The following is a 22010-nucleotide window of genomic DNA, read 5'->3' on the forward strand; positions in this document are numbered from 1 at the left end:
AATTTCACAAGTACTTCTAATCTAATCATTTTAAAAATCCTGTAAGATGCTTAAGGCAGGCAAGATTATTTTCATTTAACCCATGACCATTCAGAGACTGGACTAAGGCAAATGATTTGCCCAAGATTTAATGGCTAGAAAGTAGAGTCCAGGATCGTAACCAGTTCTCTCCACTGTACCAACTAGCTTCCCATTGGACTTGGAAACATATGTGAATATGCCATCAGCCTATTGCAGCAGTAAAGGAGATCTGTCCCGTGACTGGTTTCTTTGCCTAAGCTCTGTTTATAACATCACGGAATCTCACATGGTCTGGGATGAAACTATTAAACAAGTTTTGTTATTGTTTAATATTATTTGACCAAAATTAATTATGTTTAATCATATTATGGCAAATTATAGAATTAGTGTTCTTTTTTTTTTTTTTTCAACGTTTATTTATTTTTTTTGGGACAGAGAGAGACAGAGCATGAACGGGGGAGGGGCAGAGAGAGAGGGAGATACAGAATCAGAAACAGGCTCCAGGCTCTGAGCCATCAGCCCAGAGCCTGACGCGGGGCTCGAACTCACGGACCGCGAGATCGTGACCTGGCTGAAGTCGGACGCTTAACCGACTGCGCCACCCAGGCGCCCCGAATTAGTGTTCTTCTTATAAAACTGTTGAAAAAGTCTCATGGGATATTTTCTTGTCCTATTTAAAAATCAAATGTACCGTGCAACCTCATGCTTGGTACCCAAATTCTCGTAGCCTGTTTCCTCATTTTTTAAATAAAAATGATAATTTTAAAAAGCAGCACAATGTAATTAAGGCTGGTTTATGTGGTACTTCAAGGAGCTCTCCAACTGCAAGAGAGAAGGAGGGAAAGTTTGGTCTGGAAAGCTTCTCTATGCTAGGCATTAAGCTAAACATTTTAGTGTATTCTTTAGTGCTGTCTTCTCAAATTCCTAGGATAGGAAAGGTTATCCTATTTTAAATTTGGGAATGTGAGGCTAAGGAACTTGCAGGAGGTCAAACAGTTAAAATGCAGCATCGATGGAATTGGAACAGTAGTACTTTCCGACTTAAGGATGTGCCTTTTGAAGCTCTTTCTTGACTCTAAACTCGCACTATTTTTTCTGAGTCTGGTTTAACATACCTGAAAGATTGTGTTTCTAATGAAGATGAAACATCTTAATTACTCCGAGAAGATGTTCTTCTCAGTTTAGAGTCCTTTATTATAATTTAATTCTTAGGGAAGATATAACTGTATTAATTAGAAATTTTGATTAAGTTAACCTGTTTATTGATACCAATTCAGATAACAAAGGATTTGTAAAATTTGTTTCCGTAATTTATTCATAGATTTATGCTATGCCTGCTTTGGGCCAAGAGCTCTACCTATGCAAAAGAGGCAGTTTCTTCTCTCATAATAGTGGGGAAACATAACAAATAAACACCTAAAGATGACTACACAAAATACTGTCAGATCTCAGCTAGAATTCTACTTCTTCCCTAAACCTTGCTCTGATGGTTATTGGAACCAATAACGTATGCACATGGCCCTGGGTGAACAAAGCCAGATGGTTTCCTAAGCAGGAATGCAGAGGGAGGTTTGCTTCCAAAGAATCAGTCACTAAGGGGACCAGGTGAACTTGGAAAATACCGTGTTATATTCCTTTTTCTACATTCTATGGTTCCCTTTAATTATTGCAAACTGCCACTTTTTTCCCCCTCCAGAAAATATAATTAAACACCTTAATGCTGTCAGTGCCTCTGCTGATTTCCTGATCTGTTGCCAGTGTGGGGCTTTTGTTGAGCATTACTGCATGAGTGGGTAATGACCAGGGAGCAAAATCACAACTGCAACACAGTTCTACCACACTATAACCATAATGAGCTTGCGACTCAGTGCTTTTATAGTGATTAAAGAACCATATTCTGTGTTCTCCTGATATTTAAAATGTACAACAACGGATTGTTAAGAGTGTTTTTAAAGTTGCATTTGGCTTTTCTCGGTGCTGTCTTCAAAATCAACATGTTTTTGGTCTCTCTCAAGATTTAGTAAAAATCTGAAGTCACTAATAATCAAATCCTTTTTTATACCTTGTTTTCAGTCCTCTCTAAGGGCCACAAAAGCGTTTTGAGCTTGGAGAGGAATTTATCTTAGGTTTTTGGACAGTATTTTTTAATGTGTATAACCATTACATAGAGATCTTAAAAAAAAAAAATGTGGTGACCCCTTGTCTGCATCCTAAGATTTAGATTTTGTAGATATGACATGGAGCCCAGACGAGTGTGTTGTTGTTGTTTTTTTAACGTGTATTTGTTTTTGAGAGAGAGAAAGAGCACAAGCAGGGGAGGGGCAGAGAAAGAGGGAGAGAGAATCCCAAGCAGGCTTTGCAGTGTCAGCGCAGAGCCCAACACGGGGCTCAATCTCATGAACCCTGAGAGCATGACCTGAGCTGAAATCAAGAGTCAGACGCTTAACCAACTGAGCCACTTAGGTGCCCCAAGTGTGTTTTGTATAGAACTACTTAGATGATCTGTGGACCACACTTGGGGAAACACTGGTGTAGGTGTGGTGGTGCCGTTACAGAAAGCCTCAGTGGATATATCCATCAAGACTGATTACGTGAGCCTTTGTGTTTGAGCATAGGTGCAAATATGATCTTCCCTAATTAGGATGGATAAACTTTCTGTGTACTAAACTAATTTCATTTCTTATTGTACGCCTAAAGGTGGTCAAGGAACTTCTACTTTGTAGATAGATTATTTGCTGATTGCACGTCCCCACTGAATGATTGCCTGACCCCACATCCCTTGTCATCAGAGGGATTTGGCAGAGCGATCAGTCTTCTTACGGCACGACATAAAAAAGGAATGGGGGTAAGGTTTAGGAAAGTGAGATGTGTAAGTAGCACACCTCTAACCTCACTTTGGACTGGGTGTAATTGCCCCAATTATCTGAGCCTTAGGATAGTGAAACTAATCAGTGAGGACTTGTGGATTCTGTTCCTGATTTTGCCATTGGTTTGTGATTAACTTCAATGATCCTTGGTATCCTTGGTTGTGGATGCTCTGGACTGGTTTCCTTCTCCAAACTAAATGTGATTCTTAACCATTTAGGTACTGGTTACAGAAGTTGAATCTTTGTTGTTATGTGACTGGAAGATCCCAATCTTAATTGGGATTTCTTATGCTTTTGATAGAACTTAATTCAACCTTTATTCCTTTATCTTTTAATTCACCCTTCTTAGATCCTTAGTGAGTAACACAGTGCCTGGCCCAGAGCAAGCATTTGATGTTTTTCTTAATGAATAGATGGAGCCAGCTGTTAACTCCTTTCTTTGACTCTTTGAGTTCCATTTTCTATTTCAGCTGACACCTAAACCCAGTTTGCAGTCAAATGCTCTACCACTGAGCTGTACCCACTAAACCCAGTTTGTATGTATTTCCTCTTGGGTGGATAGTAATGACATGATCAGGCTCCCTACCCTTCTCCCCTGAGCACTCACGCAGCTGGGTGCAAATTCATTTTCAGACACTGTGTAAAGTGTTTCACCTGGCTTTGTTTTACCAGGAGGAGTTCTGGGCTTACCTCCCCTTCATCCTGGAGCTCCAGGCTCAATTCAGCAGCTCTCTGTTATTGATACCCAAAACCAGCCCATTCAAACTAAATTGTCTCCTCCTCATGCTTCACTCAACTCCTGGTCTCTAAGGATCAGTTTCCTTGTTCCCCTTCCTGTTCCGCTTCCTCTCCCCCTTCCTTTACCTCAGACAGCCAAAGAGTTCACAAGCCTTATTGGTTTTGTGTATCACTTTACTACCACCACATGCCAGCTTTACCTCTATTTTTTTCCATCATTCTATTTGTATGGTCTTCTCTTGATCTTCCTATTTGCTCAGCTCCCCTCCTCAAGTCACCCTGTGTGTGCTCCCAAACTACACTTCCAAAGGCTGGGCTCTGGGGATTGCTGGTATGTGTTCCGTGTCTCCCACCAAATCGTAAATTCCAAAAGGACTAAGACAGGTTTTAGACTTCCCTTCGGCCACTCTCTCAGACGTGAACACAGCACACATCTTTATTTTCCTTTTGTGGTAGGTAAGCACATGGGATTGGGAGTGAGGCCGACCCGAATCTGAACCCCAGGTCCACCAATTACTAAATGCAAGTTTGGGCGAGTTTCATAACCTCAGTGAGCCTCAGTTTCATCATCTGTAATGATGGGATGATTATACCTTATAGGATTGTTAGGAGGGCTTTTATTATTATTATTTTTATGTTTCAAGTTTTTATTTAAATTCTAGTTAGCTAACAGATAGTGTAATATTGGTTTCAGGAGTAGAATTTAGTGATTCATCACTTGCATATAATACCTAATGCACATCACAACAAGTGCCCTCCTTAATGCCCATCACTCCACCCACCTTCCTTCAATCCTTAGTTCTCTAGAGAGTTGAGTCACTTAAGGTTTCTTTTAGTTGTGAAAATTTTCAAACATTTGCAAACAAATAGAAAAGCCTATGATTTCCTATACATTTTCCCCCAGATTCAATAATTAACAAGGTTTTACTGTATCAGTTTCACTTCTCCCTTATTTTTCTTTACTGAAGTAGTTTAAAGCCATTTCCCAGACATCATGTAATTTCATCCTTACATATGCATCTCTAGAAAAGCAGCTATAATACCATTAATGTACTAATAATAATTTTTTGGTTTTATCCAATACATAACCCACAGTCAAATTTTTTTATTGTATCAAAATGGATTTTTATAGTTGGTTTGTTCAAATCAGAATTCAAATAAGGTCCTCACATTATTTTGATAAGGCTTTTTCTAAAAAAGTAAATTTACTGGAAAATAAACAGAAATCTGTACCACAGTTTGAATTTTCACCCACCATCCAGGTCACAAAAATAGAAAATTACTACCACCCAGAAGTTACTTTGTGTTTCTCTGATTCACCGTATCTTCCCTTTTCCCCAAATGTCAATACTGTCTTGACTTCTAAAACCATAGATTAGCTTTGTATGTTTTTGAACTTGATAGAAATGGAATCAGGTGCATACACTTTTCTGTGTTGGTTTGTTTTCCCCCAACAGTATGCCTCTAATATCCAACCAAACATGTTGCATGTAGTAGTACTTGTTTTCATTGTTGAATAAAGTTCCGTTGTTTGAATATGCCGCAATTTATTTATCCATTCTGCTGTAAATGGACTTGTTAAAGATTATATTTCATAATACCGAATATACCAAGGAATCAGCATAGTGTCTAACAGTGAAAGTTCAGTGCATTTTGTTTAAAGTTTGCTCATTTCATATGGACTTGATTGGATTTTGATTCATCTAATGGAAAATTTTAGATTTTCATTATGAGTTGAAGTTTTGTTTTGTTTTGTTTTTCCTTCCTACTCTTGAAGAAGTAGTCCTAATGATTCTTGTTCTAATTAACTGCCTGAATTTTGTCACTTTAGATTTGTGGTTGATTTTCTTTTCTTTTCTTAATATCTTATGCTTTTTGAATTTTTGTGACTAAAAGGAATGAAATTATTTGATTTCTCTGTTTGCTTCTGAATTCTTTAAGTAAGTCTTTGTGTTTAATTCTGGTCCTAACTTTACCTGAGATCATGGACTCTGGAGTCAGAGTCACTGATTTCAAATCCCCATTTTACCCTTCAGTAACTGTATTACTGTGCACTCCCTGTCCTGTCTGTGCCTTAGTTTTCTCATCTGTAAAGTTGGAGAGAATACCTATCTTATAGAGTTTTCATAAAGATTAAGTGAGCTCAACAGAATGAAGTAAACAATATCCAACTATTATTATTATACTCATGTTTGTGTGCTTCAGTTACTAATTTCTACTTATAGGTCCATAGGATCTTATCAAATTTATATACTGGCAAGAACATCTACAACATTTAAGAGAGGAATTTACTTGTTGTTATGTCAAGTATTGTTTTGTTTTGTTTTTCCTTCCTACTCTTGAGGAAGTAGTCCTAATGATTCTTGTTCTAATTGACTGCCTGAATTTTGTCACTTTAGATTTGTGGTTGATTTTCTTTTCTATTCTTAATATCTTATGCTTTTTGAATTTTTGTGACTAAAAGGAATGAAATTATTTGATTTCTCTGTTTGCTTCTGAATTCTTTAAGTAAGTCTTTTTGTTTAATTCTGGTCCTGACTTTCATTGACTTTACAATGAACTTTCATTACAATGACTTTCATTCTTTACATTGACTTATTTTCATTATTTCCTCTCTTTGGTCTACACTTTCACTTGAGATTTGCTCCTTTTTGCTGAAGTGCATATGCTGTTTTTTATTGTTAGTTATGATTTTCTTTTCATATGTTTTTACTTCTCAAATCTGAATTAAAAGTTGGTTACTGCATAAGAAAATTAAGTTTATTATTACCTGCTTATCTAAAAGTGGGATCCTTGTATTTAATATATAAGAAAATGTATTTAAATATTTTCTCTGCATTATCCTTTGTTATTTAGAAACAGACCAGGTAGCTAAATGCTTCTGAAACTGTATCAGGTCATTATTCTGGTGTATTGAACATTTTCTATTAAAATACTGGACAGTGACTTGAATTAAGTTTGTTTCTTGGGAGAAAGGCTCTGTTACTTAGCAACACCTGATATCCTAGGATGATAGGAAAATACCCTGAGACCACCTTGGAGAAATCTTATTGGCTTTCTTGGACAAGGAAAAGGCACTGATGCTTTGATATAGAATTATGAGCAACTTGGGATTCCTTTCTTCAGATAACACTGTCATGGGGCTAGAAAACCCATGTTTAAAACAAGCGTGACTGTTCGGCTGAGTAGAAACGACTGTTCTCTCTCCAGTTATTCTAGGCTGATATTCATTAAGGGTTACTGAAGTAAAGCCTGCTGCCAAAGAAGTATGTTCCTTGTATCCGAATGTGATCTGTATTTAGAAATGGAAGGGCATCTAGGTTTTTTGGGATAGAAACTACTGCCACTTGACTAACATATTGTGAAAATCAATGAAAGTCAGTATAAAGATTGGCTATTTATCACAAATAGTTCCAGAAAATACAGGTAATGGGTACACTAAGATCCTGGATCATTAGAAACACTTCTAATATTTTGGTGCTGAAAGCTGGTACTTACATAATCAATGGGGGCGGGGGGTGCTTGTATACAGGAAACAAAGTATGGGTTCTTTTTTCTTAAGTTTAGGGGAGAACCCCATTGGGTGCAAAGAAAATAATATGCTTTACCCCACATCTTTAATTGCATTTCTCGAAATTGATAAAAGATTTCAGAAAACCACTCTCTATACATTTTCTTCCTACTTATCCCCTTCTTCAGCCACTGGTTACCCTGGAAACGACTCCCAGCAGCCCCCAAAGCAAATGCCAGGCGGTGTGGGTTTCCCCTGGGGTGGAGCCACATGCCTGACACTGCAGAACAGTTTGTGCCGGATCAGCCAGAGGAGCTCGACTACAATTTCTCAGATTCTGAATAAACCAGCTGGCATGCAGTGTCTTGATTTTTCAGAGACACTGAAAGGGTTCGCATCTGCTTTTCCCCGCAAAGGCTAACTTTGTTTCCTTCTCCCCTTTTGAAATTCTAGCTCACCTTTTATTACAGCTATAGATTAGAAACAATGAATAATGGAAGTGGCAGAAAACATCTGAGGTAGGAGAGGAGGGAGGGAGGGAGGCAGACAACCTGGGAGGGGGTGGGGGAGATAGAGGCAGAAAGGCTGAGATTGAGATTCTAAAGAAACCTGTATAGTCAAAGCATTTCTTATTTAATCCTGAGGTGTGATTGTGGAGCCAGAGGTATTCTTCATGTTAGATTAGTCTTGTGAAGGATGTACTCAAGGTTGCCTGAAATTTTGATATCTGTGAACTTTATGACTGACTGTCATGATAACTGTAGAAAAAAATTTTGTACTGCATGGGAGATAAATCATGTTATTCACAGACCTTAGCTGCCCATGAGAATCATCTAAGGACCTTGTAACAAAGAGAATTTATTCCATTACTAAACTTCAACTCATTGGTTCAGAATCTTGGCTGGGGGAGCCCAGTCATGATTCTGTTTTATAGACTCTAATGGTGATTTTTAGGTAGCCAGCCTAGCAAATATAAGGAGTCTAGGCCTGGGAACCATTATTTGAGCTCTTACAAGGGGATCCTCTTATTACTGAAAATTCTGCCAGTCTAGGGGCTCCTGGATGGCTCAGTCGGTTAAATATCCAACTCTTGGTTTCAGCTCAGGTCATGATCTCGCAGTTTGTGGGATTGAGCCCTGGGTCAGACTTTGTGCTGACAGCTTGGAGCCAGCTTGGGATTCTCTCTCCCTCTTTCTGCCCCTCCCCCTCTCATTCTCTCTCTCTCTCTCTCTCTCTCTCTCTCTCTCTCTCTCTCTCAAACAAATAAACATTAAAAGAAAATTCTGTCAGCCTAAGAGATAGCTGTGAGTTGGTGTGATAAAGACAGCACAGCACTTGACTCAGCAGACCTGGCCCAAACACGAACTAAATGGCTTTACCTCTCTGTCAGTCCACTCATGTGCAAATGGAGGTGTTTACAAAAGTGTGGGAAGGATTCATTGACATGGTAACCTATGAGATGTTTCTTTCATATAAGGAGGAATCATGAAGATTATAGTTTCTTTAACTGAGGGACAAATCTGAACTAACTCTTTTTTTTTTTTTAGTTTATTTATTTTGAGAGTCGGGCTCTGCTGACAGCACAGAGCCTGACGCAGGGCTCAACCTTATGAACCGTGAGATAATGACCTGAGCCAAAATCAGGAGTCCTACACTTAACCGACTGAGCCACCCAGGCGCACCTGGCACACGATTGGAAAGCCACCTCAGTGGCCTACGTAGCATGGGACTAACACCTGATCCAGTGGTGTTACTCCTCTGCACCTGCAAAAGTTGTCCTGACAGCTCCTCAATAGGAGTAACTCAGGGAAAAGAAGCTGAGGGAGAGGGATGCTAACCCCTTCTAGTGATTCCCATTGAGTTCTGTGTGACCACTTCCTTTGTGTCGTCGGGGAGGGGGGATTGCTTCCTGTCACAAATCTCTATTTTCCTCAAGATAGACAAATGTAAAGAAAAGTAGCTTTGTCACCCACTTAAGACCAACTTAAAACCTCAACATAGCTAAATCATGGAATAAAGTCCTGGTTGTATTTTCTCCTGGCAGTATTTGGACCCTGTATCCCCAGGCGTTTTATGCTAACATCCATTTTCAAGGCGACAACCCCACTTTACAAATAAGAAATCTGCTGTTCATGAAGGTTCAGTAATTGGTAGAACCAGGGATGTTAAGTGCCTCTGCTAGGATTGACTAAATTCTGACCCCTTAGCCCCTGTTCTTCCTATTCTGCCACAAGAGTGTGTTGATAGAGATGCACCATTTGTAGCAGTTAATTTGAGTTGTTCACCAGCTGTGATGGAACCATATTTAGCAATGGAGGGTCCCTCGTATCATTAATCATTCCCATGTCTAAGTACTTGAACATATAGTTAATGGCCATGAAGGTTAATTTTTTTCTCTGAAGGTTGAACAAGTCAGACAAGTTTTGAACCTGGAGGTCTTTTCATATTAATACAACACTGAGGCTTTTCTGAGCATCTTTCTTTTTTTATTGCCTGGGGCCAGAGAATTGCATTAAATATATAATCTTCATAGCATGTTACCATCATTGGTCTGCTGGGGGTCCCTGACTGGTTTTCTTTTCTCCCTTGTATTCCTGTTTTTTTCCACCCACCATAAATAACCATTCTAATGTGTTAAATATGCGCATCTTCATGTATGCACTTCCAAAACCTGTATTGTGGTTTTTTTCTGCAGTAATCTTAAATTACATAAATGGTGTTACCTAGATGGTATTGGCCTATTGTTTTCTTCCCTTTTCATTCAGCACTTTTTGAAAATCTCTCTGTCACTACTTCCAATTAATTGCTTCTACCTGCTGATGGTACACTGTGATGTCCATCTACCACATTTCATCCATCCTCTCTCCCAGTGACGTATACCTCCAGCCCCCCTACTATCTCCAGCTATTACCTCCAACCCCACTACTCTCCCAAAGAACACCCCCTTAAGACCTATATAAGAATTCACTAGGATATACATACCCAAGAGTGGAATTGCTGGTTTGTAGAGCATATGTATGCTTAATCTGATTAAGTAGTGTGTCAGACTGCTCTCCAGAAGGCTGCACCATTCGACAGTCCCAACTGCAGCGCATGAGGATTCCCATATCTCCACTAAGGCTTAATGATGCAGCTTTCAGATACTTGCCAGTCTAATAGCAAAAACTGGTATCTCACTCTAATTTGCATTTCCATAATTACTGATGAACTTGAGCATGTCTTTACATTTTGTGAGCATTTTAAGTTTTGTCTTTGGACCCGATTTCTATTGAGGTTACTATCTTTTTCTGTCTTTCTGTATATTAACTCCCTGTTGATTTAAAAAAAATTTTTTTTTTAACGTTTATTTATTTTTGAGACAGAGAGAGACAGAGTACGAACAGGGGAGGGTCAGAGAGAGGGAGACAGAATCTGAAACAGGCTCCAGGCTCTGAGCTGTCAGCACAGAGCCCGACGCGGGGCTCGAACTCGCAGACCGCGATATCATGACCCGAGCCAAAGTCGGCCGCTTAACCGACTGAGCCACCCAGGCGCCCCACTCCCTGTTGATTTTAAATACTACAAATATTTTTTCCTGTTATATTTTCTACTTGTCAGCTTAAGTCCAGAATGAACCTTCTATTCTAGTTTGCCAACAGTTTGTGTTTTAAAAAAAAAAAATCTTAAATGGATATTGTACCTTCTCAAATGATTTTTGCCATCTATTAACATAGTTTCTCAGCTTTTCTGCTTTAATTTATCAGTGTGATAATTTCCTTGAAAAAATTCCTGATATTTACCTATTCTTACATTCCTGGAATGCGCCCTTATTCATAATATAGTCTTAGGTTGAATCATATGAAATTGCTGTTTCTTAGGTCAGAAAATAGTCAAATACTGGCTATATCATAGAGGTTAAACTAAATATTTTCAATATACTCTCAACTTATTTTTTTAATGTTTGTTTATTTTTGAGAGAGAGACAAACAGAATGTGAGCCGGGGAGAAGGGGCAGAGAGAGAGGGGGACACAGAACCCAAAGCAGGCTCCAGGCCCTGAGCTGTCAGCACAGAACCTGACGCAGGGCTCACTCACAAACTATGAGATCATGACCTGAGTCGAAATCAGACGCTCAACTCACTGAGCCACCCAGGAGCCCCTCAAATTATTTTTTTTTTAATATTTAACATCTTATGACCTTATGTTAAATAAGACTGTACTTTCCTTTTCTTGATTTGTCTCTATTTTGGGGATGAGAATCAGGATTATACCTGCCTCAAAATATGAAGTGGATAACTCCCTGCCCATCCTATGTTCTGGAACAATTTACATAGATAAAATTCATTAAAACTTGAAATCTGGTAGAATTCAAATGTAAAAATACCTAGAACCATGGGGAATTTTGTTACTTTTTCAAAGAGAATACTCTTGACTAACATTTCAGTTTCTTTAATAATTACTAGTCTATGGCAGTTTTACATTTATTCTTACACTAAATATGGCATTTCAAATTTCGAGAGATGTATCTGTCTTCTAGATTTTAAAGTGTGCCAGCGTTTCATATCAATACACTATTCATAATCTTTTTTTAAAAATGTTTTTATTTATTTTGGGGAGAAAGACAGAGTACAAGCAAAGGAGGGGCAGAGAGAGAGAGGGAGCCACAGAATCTGAAGCAGGCTCCAGGCTCTGAGCTGTCAGCACAGAGCCCATTGCGGGGCTCAAACTCACAAACCATGAGATCATGACCTGAGCTGAAGTCGGACGCTCAACCTACTGAGCCACCCAGGCACCCCCATAATAATTTTATTAATCTATCTGTAGTGATTTCAACCCTTTCTATTGCAAGAATTTCTGTCTGTCTTCAATTTTTTTCCTGATCAGTTTGTACAGTGTCTGTCTTCTTAATGTTTTCAAAGAACTGGGTTTCACTGATCTTTATTATAGTGTTTTTGTTCTGTGGATTATTTGTTTTTGATTGGTGGTACTCATTCTATTTTCATTAACACATGCCCTTTATTATTTTCTTATTTCTTTGCATTTGATAGGTAGCTCTTTTTCTAACCTCTTGGGTATACTGTTCTTATTTTCTGAAAAATTATTCAAAATTGTAAATAATCTTCTAAGTGCTGCTTGAGCTGTGTCCCTCAAGTTTGATACCTAGAATTATAATTTGTGTTCATTTGTGAGTACTGTATTCCCTCATTTCTGTAATTATTTCCCTTTTAAATCTTGGGCTTTTAATAAACATTAATGTATTTCTAAATACCATGGAGTTTTAAAGTTTATTTTTTATTGTTGATTTACAGTTTTTCAAGACGCTGGGGTGGTTCACTTGGTCGAGCATCTGACTCTTAATTTTGGTTCAGGTCGTGATCCCAGGGTCATGGGGTTGAGCCCTGTGTTGGGCTTTGCTCTAAGTGTGGAGACTGCTTAAGATTCTCCCTCTCCCTCTCTCCCCCTCCCTCCCCCTCTCCCACCCCCCCCCACCGCCCCCCCCCAGTCCCTCTCCCTGACTTGTGCTCTCTCTCTAAAATAAAATAATTTTTTTAATTTATAGTTTTTCATAGTTTTATTGCACTGTGTTCAAAGACATAGCCTATATGATATTGATTCTTTTTGAAGTTTCTTTTATGGCCCAGCACACTGTTTGTGTAACTGTTCTGTGTGTGCCTCCCCAGATGTGTGTATCTTCTGTCAGATGGAGAGCTCTCTTATATCCATTACTTTGAGCTTATGGTGTTGTTAAAGTCTTCAGTATCTTTTTTAAATCATCTCTTTCTGCTTTATTATTTTCTGAAAGGAATGTGTTAAAATTTATGTTCTATTTGGTTTTCTTAGCTGTAGTGGCATTTAACTTTCTTAACCCTGTAACTCCAACAAACAAAGCAGATGAAAGTGTTCAGTGGTCCCGTTGAATCTGAGAGAAGAGATCTTACATCGAGTGTCCTCTCAAGGCCCATCCTCAGGGGACCTCAGGACACCTCTGTAGAATCCCCAGTTGGAATTTCTGTAAACCTTGTACTCTGGTTTCTTATCACTCACCCACTAACCCAGAGAATTTTCAGTTCTCAGCCAAATGGGCTCCCACATGCTCCTCCTCACTCCACCTGCAGGTATGCTTCTAAATTTGCTATTCCCCCTACAAGGCTCTTCTCATAACCAAATTCTGTGCCTTATTCAAAATGCTTCTCAAATTCTGCTACTTCCGTGAAATGTCTTCTAGACACGTCAGTTCACAAAACTCTAAAAGCAACTATTGCTCATAACAATTGAGTATTCACTGACCTAATTCACTAATAAATGAGTATTCAGGACCAGCACCTGTGGTGATTGGAACTTCTATTTAAATAATTGTAGTTGTTGGGACACCTGGAGTCTCGGTCATTTGAGCATTCAACTCAGGTCATGATCCCATAGTCTTGGTATCGAGCCCTGTGTTGGGCTCCACACTGAGCGTGGAGCCTGCTTAAGATTCTCTCCCTCTGCCCATCTCCCCCACTCATGCTCTCTCTTTTTCTACAATATAAATGAATGAATGAATGAATGAATGAATGAATGAATGAATAAATAATTTTTTTGGTTTAATATTTGTTGTATTTGTTTCCCTCGTTTTGCTGTGTAAGCATCTTGAGGGTAATGCGTGTCCACATCTCTATTCATTAAAATAGTCACCTAGCATCTTGTTCCTGGTAGTTGAGCAACAGAAACACTTTGAGCTTACTTACTTTAACCTTAATATGACCTTATTTTTTTTCCTATATAGAGGGTGGTTTTGTTACATTGCAAGATTTGTATTTTACTGTATTTTGCTAAATGCGTTCTTTATTATTAATAAGCTTTATTTGTAAAAGTTAAGATTCTTAAAGTATTTTCATTTGAGAGAAAGAGAGGAGAGAGGGAGAGAAAGGGAGAGAGAATGTGTGGGAGAGGGGCAGAGAGCTGTGTACTGAGGATCCGAAGTGGGGCTCCATACTAACAGCAGAGAGCCCCATGCAGGGGCTCAACTCATGAACCATGAGATCATGACCTGAGCCGAAGTCGGACGCTTAACCAACTGAGTCGCCCAAGTGCCCCAAGATTCTTTTCAAAATCACTGTAAAGCAAGCAGCTTTATTCTCTTTTCTAAAATAAGCAGCCATTTATATGGTTAATTCTTTTAATGTGAATTTACATATAAAGCATTTTTAAATTTACTCTCATAAGGCAGTGTTTGTTAGGTCTGGTAAAGTGATACAATGGGCTAGGCACTTCTCCTCCTCCCCCTTGGCACTAATTATTCGAGTTCAGCTTTGAATTTGTAAGGTTCCTTGTAAGGATAGCAAACCTGAGTCAAGAAGCATTAGACTGAGCAGAGAGAGTTCTGAGATAGTCACAATCTACAAACTGGTTATTCAGCTGATAAGATGATTGTATCACACTGTAGGTATCAACCTTTGAGCTGCAGCAACACATCTGCCCTGAGCTGGGGCTGTATGGAGTACAAGACATGCTCAAAGTGACATCATCCCCTACCCCGATCTGCTAGTGTGGCTTTGTTGCACATAATCAACACAAAGCCTAACCAGCCAAATCCTAAAATAGGTAATTTAGACCATAAAGTAGAAAGAGCAAGGAAAGACAGAAGATTGAATAAAAGAATTATAGAGTATCTATAAGCCATGTGCTACTAAGTCCTTTAATGTGTATTTTTATTTTATTTCCGCAACATTCATGAAGTGGGTGTTATCATGCCCATTTTACAGATGAAGAAGTAGAATTCCACAGAATAATCTGTTAATTATTGGACCTTGAGTAAGTGGTTGATTTTTGTACTGAATTGAGATCCGACTGCTAAATCAACATCCTTAATTCCCCCTTGTTTTTACTCATTTAACATGCAAGGATTTATACCCTTTGTATACTTAACTGTAATTATTTAGAATTAATTGTTGAGGCTCCTGGGTGGCTCAGTCAGTTAAGTGTCCGACTTCGGCTCAGGTCATGATCTCACAGTTCATGGGTTTGAGCCCTGCATGGGGCTCTGTGTTGACAGCTCAGAGCCTGGGGCCTGCTTCAGTTTCTTTGTCTCCCTCTCTCTGCCCTTCCCCTACTCACTCTCTGTCTCCCTCTCTCTCTCTCTCAAAGATAAAAAAACTTAAAAAAAATTTTAAGAAGAGAATTGTTGATTTTCTTTCCTACTGGATAGCAAGTCCATGAGAATAGGAATGTTGTCTGTTTTGTTCAGCATGATATCTCTCTTGTCATATAGCTGGTGATCAGTATATGTTCTTTGTTTCCTGCCCACCCTCTCTCTTTTTGGGAAGGAGAAAGGGAAGCCAGGGTTTCTACCACATTGTCTTAGGGAAGAAAATAATGCACGGAAAGTCTGGGCCAATGTGACCTGAACAATCAGAGAAGGTTTTATGGATGAACTAACCTTTTTAGATGGAGATGGGATAATTAACTGGAACCTATACATACAGATATTAATGACCTCTACTACTTCGTTCTCAGAAAGAGACCATCATGGTGGAGGAATCATGGTATGGATGGGAACATGCCGACGCCTTTAAAATATAGATTCGAGTGCTCTATTTAAATTATTTTACCCTTTTTTTTTTTAATAGAAAAAATCAGGCAAAGATATGCAGACCTGCCTGGAGAATTGCACATTATTGAGCTTGAAAAGGATAAGAATGGACTTGGACTCAGCCTTGCTGGTAATAAAGACAGGTCACGCATGAGCATATTTGTGGTGGGAATTAACCCGGAAGGACCTGCTGCCACGGACGGGCGAATGCGTATCGGAGACGAACTGTTGGAGGTGAGGGGCATAGATTTTTAATTTCTCTTTTGCTAAAGTGAAGGGGTCAAGAGGATACTCTGCAGGAAAATGAGGCGATGGGGAAGAATGTTGCAAATTATGTTTTCTTTGACTATTCAAAATCATTTTCCAGAGGAAGAACAGAAATCATATTGTCGCTTGCAAATGTTACTTGCTGCTTGAGTAAAAACTAGTCTTGAAAATAATTTAGGGACCCTTAAGTTAAAATCTCATGGAAGCATATTGAAAGAACAGGATTTGTTTTTAACATATATTCCAAAATGTTCAAAACTAAATTGTGTATTTATCTACTATTATTCATATTTATCAGAATTCTCTTTAGCCTTAGAATAAACTAGAAGTATGGCATTTGTTTTTGTTGTTGTCATTTAGTTTTTTGGGAAGGTGTTAGAACCAACAAAACTTTGTGAACTGGTTTTCAAGGCTTGGCTAATATCTGTGAAGTTGATGACGTGGGCTAAGGCCATATAGATTCCTTATTTAGGAATAGGATAAAGGTAAGAAGGGCTAAGGAGACAGCTCATCCTTTGCCAACTACTCTCTAGATGATTTCATCAGTAATCTGAATAGGTTATTCTTGTTTTCCTCAACTTAAAGTCAGGGGGTTTTTTTCTTTATTTTTTTTAAGTTTGTTCATTTATTTTGAGAGAGAGAGAGAGAGAGAGAGAGCAAGAGAGAGAGCGTGCACACATAAGTCAGGGAGGGGCAGAGAGAGACAGGAGAGAGAGAATCCCAAGCAGACTCTGCACTGGCAGTTCAGAGCCTGATGCAGGGCTCAAACGCAACGAACCAGGAGATCATGACTGCAGCCCAAGTCAGACACTTGACCACCTGAGCCACCCAGGCACCCTTAAAGTCAGAGTTTCTGTTCTGAGTTTATCTTACTTTGATATTCATTTGCTTGTTAAGAGTCTTTGATTCATTCAGCAAACATTGTTTGAGTGTCTCTTAGGACCGGACACAGAAAGAAAGATGAATGCATCCATTCCCTTCAGTCAGATAGCTCACAGTCTAGAGGAAGAAAACAGACATAAAAAGATAGTTGCACTGCAAAATGAAAAATATAATAATAACAGCAGCTTATATATACTCGGTGTCAGACAAGCAACCTCTTTTACTAGTGGGGTCACAGAGTAAACGCTGCTGGGATTCAGTATCAGGCAGTTTGACTTCTCAGCTCTCTGTTAACCAGTGCACTCTGCAGCCTCTGAGATAAGATGCTCCAACACTTGGACATTTAAAGGACCTGAATCACAGAGGCAACGAGTATCAGGCTGCTCACTGAAAATGAAGGTTACCGATTTTGCATTTTATGATTTCCTCTTCAGACCTTGACTCAAAATAGAATTCATAGGCACCCATAATCTGACTTGCTTCATGATATTTACAGCCCAAACTGGTCTTACACCACTGTGCGACCATGAACATCATGCCTTTTTCCTAAGCCTCAGTAAGTTACTCCCCTTCTAAAAGCCGTTTCCACAAAGAAGTCACTTTTGGAATTACTTATCTTGTTCTTTTGTAATACAGCATCAAGAAAGGGACCCACACTGGGTAGTAGCAATGACCTGCATGATCATTAAGCAAAAAATCAAAGGTGGCAGTACATAATAAGCAATATAATTCATCACTTCACGTTTATTTCCTTTGGCTGATGCTTAGAGACTTCAGCACTGAGGCTACACTGATGGTTGTGGTAATCAAAGTGAAAGTAGAAACTAATTTACTGAGTTATCACTGGTACGTAGGTGCTCTCACATTTGTATTCAGTATTCCCAACAGCCCTATCCGGTAAGTACTTGTACTGTCCCCATTTTGTCGATAAGAAAACTATGTAAGTAATTTGCCTAATATTACAGAACTAAGTTACTAGGTTTCAGTAAGAACCCAGGCTCACCGGACTCCAAGATTCATGCTCTAAGTGTGCCCTGTGATACTTCAACCAAACCCCACTTGTTTTAGATCCATGAGAATCCTGATTTATGATCCTCTAACCTTTATGGAATCATGTATCTGAAGTTCCTCTGTTATATATACATAGACTTGGATTTCCTATCTTGTATGTGAAAATGTTCCAAAGGCAGTAATGTAGAACACAAAGCTTCTAGTTCTAGTCTCTCTATCTTATTAGACTCAAGATGGAGGGGTGCCTGGGTGGCTCAGTCGGTTGGGCGCCTGACTCTTGATTTCAGCTCAGGTCATGAACCTTTGGTTTGTGAGTTCAAGCCCCACATCGAGCTCTGCACTGACAATGTGGAGGCTACTTGGGATTCTCTCCCTCTGTCTCTGCCCCTCCTCTGCACTCGTGCTCTCTCTCTCTCTCTCTCTCTCAAAAATAAACTAAAAAAAAAAAAAAAAAAAAAAAGACTCAAGATGGAATAATGGCCCTTGGGATCCAGATCAACAGGAGGACCGGTATATTATTTCCCTGACACTGTATTAGATATGGTAAGAAATGAGGGGTGCCTGCCAAGTAATGAGCATGTGTTACAGTCCATACACGAAAATCTACTGTGTATAGGGCAGCCAGCACTGAACTTGGAAGACCTGCTTTCACTTCTCCCAGTTCTTCCAGTTATTAGTTGCATTTCAGAAGGGGCTTAATTAACAAAGTGCACTGCACATAGTTGACTGTTCATTAGATCACATTTTCCTCCCTTGCAGACAAAGTTCAGATCTCTGTTTTCTAGGCTAAACGCTAGAAGAGCTCTCTTGTCTGAAAAAGGATATTAACATCTTGCCATATTGGACCCCACCTATTCTTTTTTTTCTTGAACTTTCTGAATTTGGCTCTTTTGTTGCTATTCAACAACTTTATCTTCTTGCAGAGGTGGAAAGAACAAGAAGATTAAACATGGCAATGAGTTGATCTTCCTCCAATCCTCCCTGATTCTCTTCTCTAAAAAAATGACCAATAAATATATGTTGGAACATAGATTCTAGCATCCTGTATCTTTGGTTAATTACTTATCTTCTTTAACCCTCAGTTGCGTCATTTATCAAATGAAAATTACTTATTCAGCAAGTATCTTGCTATGCATCTCTCATGCAAGAAGCACTGTATGAACAAAGTGCTGATTTTACATCAGTAAACAAAATCCATGGTACCTGTTCTCATAGAGCTTATAGTCTAGTGACTGCATAGCATCAACTTTTGAGGGTGTTCTGAGAATTAATGAGAAAAGGTAGGTCAGATTTTTGCCACAGTATCTGGCGCAAAGTAACACGTGTCAAATATTTTCATGTGGATTTGTGTATCTGGATTTTTTTTTAGTTTGTTTATGTTAATACATTTGCCTCTGAAAGTATGTCCCAAAGGGAAGCCATTATTTTCCTCAATAGCTCCATGTAGCATCTTAAAAAACTAAGAGAATGGAAACATGCACAGACCGGTTTCTTAAGCATTTATAACCCATCTTCTCATGTGACTTTTGGCTGTAGGTCAGGGATGATGGGAAAAAAATTTGTGTGGGAAACATTTCCCTGGTTTCTTTTTATAGCTGAGAAAAATTTTGATTATTTCTCTATGATATGCGAGGAATTTGTATAGTGCATGATATCAAATCCAATGTGCTTTTTTTTAATGGTTTATTTATTTATTTATTTATTTATTTATTTATTTATGTATTTTTAAAATTTTTTTTAATGTTTATTTATTTTTGAGAGAGAGAGAGAGACAGAGAGAGACAGAATGCAAGCAGGGGAGGGGCAGAGAGAGGACACGCAGAATCCGAAGCAGGCTCCAGGCTCCGAGCTGTGAGCACAGAGCCCGATGCAGGGCTCTGAACCCACAGACCATGAGATCATGGCCTGAGCTGAAGTCGGACACTCAACCGACTGAGCCACCCAGGCACCTGTTATTTATTTATTTTTGAGAGACAGAGCACGAACAAGGTAGGGGCAGAGAGAGGGGTACACAGAATCCAAAGCAGGCTCCAGGCTCTGAGCTGTCAGCACAGAGCCTGATGCGGGGTTCAAACCCACAAACCGTGAGATCATGACCTGTGCCAAACTCGGACAGTTCACCGACTGAGCCACCCAGGTGCCCTAAATCCAATGTGCTTTTGAACCAAGAGTAGGAAAATTGACTTAACGATTAATACCAGAAAAGCCGAAAGCCAATGTTAAAATAGCTGTTCTTTGGATATTGCAGAGCAATAGATGGTAGAAGGACACTGCATTGTGTGGCAGGCATTCAGAGTGGGCTTTTAGATTACACTTACTAGGTCTCTGGGCTAGTGCAAATCTTGTATATTTGCTTACCCACCCACACTCCATTTCTTTTTGTGACTTCTCTCCCTGATGAGGTAAAGTCATCTGTGTCTTGATTGTTTTTGCAACTCCACCATTTATTCCCGTTCTTTCTCATGACTGCTTTGTTGCTATTGTTGTGTTACTACTTTGCTCCAAGCTTCCTTTTATTTATAGTTGATTTGACTAATTTTAGGCCCCAAGATGAGGCTGATTTATAGGAAGGAGAAAAGAGCTTGGTCAAACGTGCATTGTGCCTTCTTTGAAGTCAGAAGCTCTGCTTCTTTACCGCAGCCTGTCTGCGACTGATTTCTGGCACACCATTCACCAGCAGTTTTCTTGCTATGGGACTGCATTGTTACAGTGCAGGAGCAGCCAGCAAGTTCTGTCGATCGATGGCCCAGTTCATGTATAAAAGAAATCTTACATTAAGCCCCCAGAAGACAATGTGATTAAATCTCAGCTTCTTTACCCTTTACCACGATGCTGGTGTGGGGGCTCTGAATTAATTTCAAAAGGCATTAGCATATAATTACCATGTAGACTGGAATGAGACTGGCACCAGAGCATTGGCTTTCCCTGAGCAATTAGTCCCAGAAAATACACAGGCCTGGGCATGGCGCTGTCCTATGAATATAGGATTTATTTATAATCTTCCCTACAGTGCAAGTGTGGGAAGAGAGAGTGGATAATGCTGCATGGGGAATTGGAGTGATTTGTCAGGTTAAAAAAGCAGCCAGAAGCAGCAGGGTGGGTGGCACAAGACCTGCACAGTTGATTGGGCCAGCCTGGAGAGCTACGTCTCATCGGGCCCCCACGCCCTGCGCCACAGAGCACGCACATTCCCTTTGGGACATTTGCCTGCAGGATAACCAAAGCTGAATGTTGTTATTTTTCACATGTCTAACATGTTTACTTAAGAGCCTCTACAAATAAAAAGCACAATACTTCCCATATTTGCCAGGAATGAAGACGTAGAACCACAAGTGAACTCGGATCTTATTGTCTTGTTATGTTTATTTCGTAAGAGAAAAAAGAACAGAAACCATAAAACTTCAGTGACTGGCCCAGGTACACATAGCTGCTTTGTGGCAAAACTCCTACCTGAGGGCTCTTACCGCCTCCCTGGTCTCAACACTGGTTCTTTGTCCTCTGCTTGTTGCCAGTGAATTATTTTTGAAATGTTCGGAAGACTTAAATGTGATTTAGAAGTGCAGAAGGGTACTAAACAAATCACTAGCCTTTGTGCAGCTGCAGATAAGATTCTTTCTAATTTTCAGTCAAGTTTCTGTCACCTTAGATTGGCTCTTTTAGATTATTGCCATACATGGATGTAATTTTGTGACATGTGCTTCTTTTTTTTTAATTTTTTTAAAATTTTGTTAAATGTTTATTTTTGAGAGAGACAGAGACAGAGTGTGAGAGGGGGAGGGGCAGAGAGAGAGGGAGACACAGAATCTGAAGCAGGCTGCAGGCTCTGAGCTGTCAACACAACCCAACGTGGGGCTCGAACTCACGAACGATGAGATCATGACCTCAGCCAAAGTCAGATGCCTAACTGACTGAGCCACCCAGCCACTCCCTGATGAGTGCTTCCTAATGCAGTAATTATGCCCTAAGAGACCTCATGTAATAAAATATCTCATTGGAGAAACACTAGTTTGAGGAGCAGAAAGAAGACTAAAGGAAAGCAAAATTGCAATATATTTTTCCTAGTTTTATTAAGAGATAGGTTTATAATAGCTAAAAGTGCAAAAATAAACTGACCAAATTTTTTATCGTGTCAGTGGTTTCATGAGTGTTAAAACATATTTTA

The 22010-nt window shown here is 39.4% G+C and overlaps 1 protein-coding gene across 5 annotated transcripts in view; it reads left to right on the plus strand.

The window, feature by feature from the left end:
- The window catches only part of PATJ (PATJ crumbs cell polarity complex component), a 365326-nt gene that overhangs the window by 199921 nt on the left and 143395 nt on the right, over window positions 1–22010 (plus strand). For all 5 annotated transcript variants that reach the window (XM_045035937.1, XM_023258767.2, XM_045035940.1 and 2 more), the window contains one exon: window positions 15726–15922. In XM_045035937.1, the coding sequence (XP_044891872.1) occupies window positions 15726–15922 (197 nt within the window). The remainder of the gene's footprint in view (window positions 1–15725; window positions 15923–22010) is intronic.

Source organism: Felis catus, chromosome C1, assembly GCF_018350175.1.
Source record: "Felis catus isolate Fca126 chromosome C1, F.catus_Fca126_mat1.0, whole genome shotgun sequence".
Taxonomy (NCBI): Eukaryota; Metazoa; Chordata; class Mammalia; order Carnivora; family Felidae; genus Felis; species Felis catus.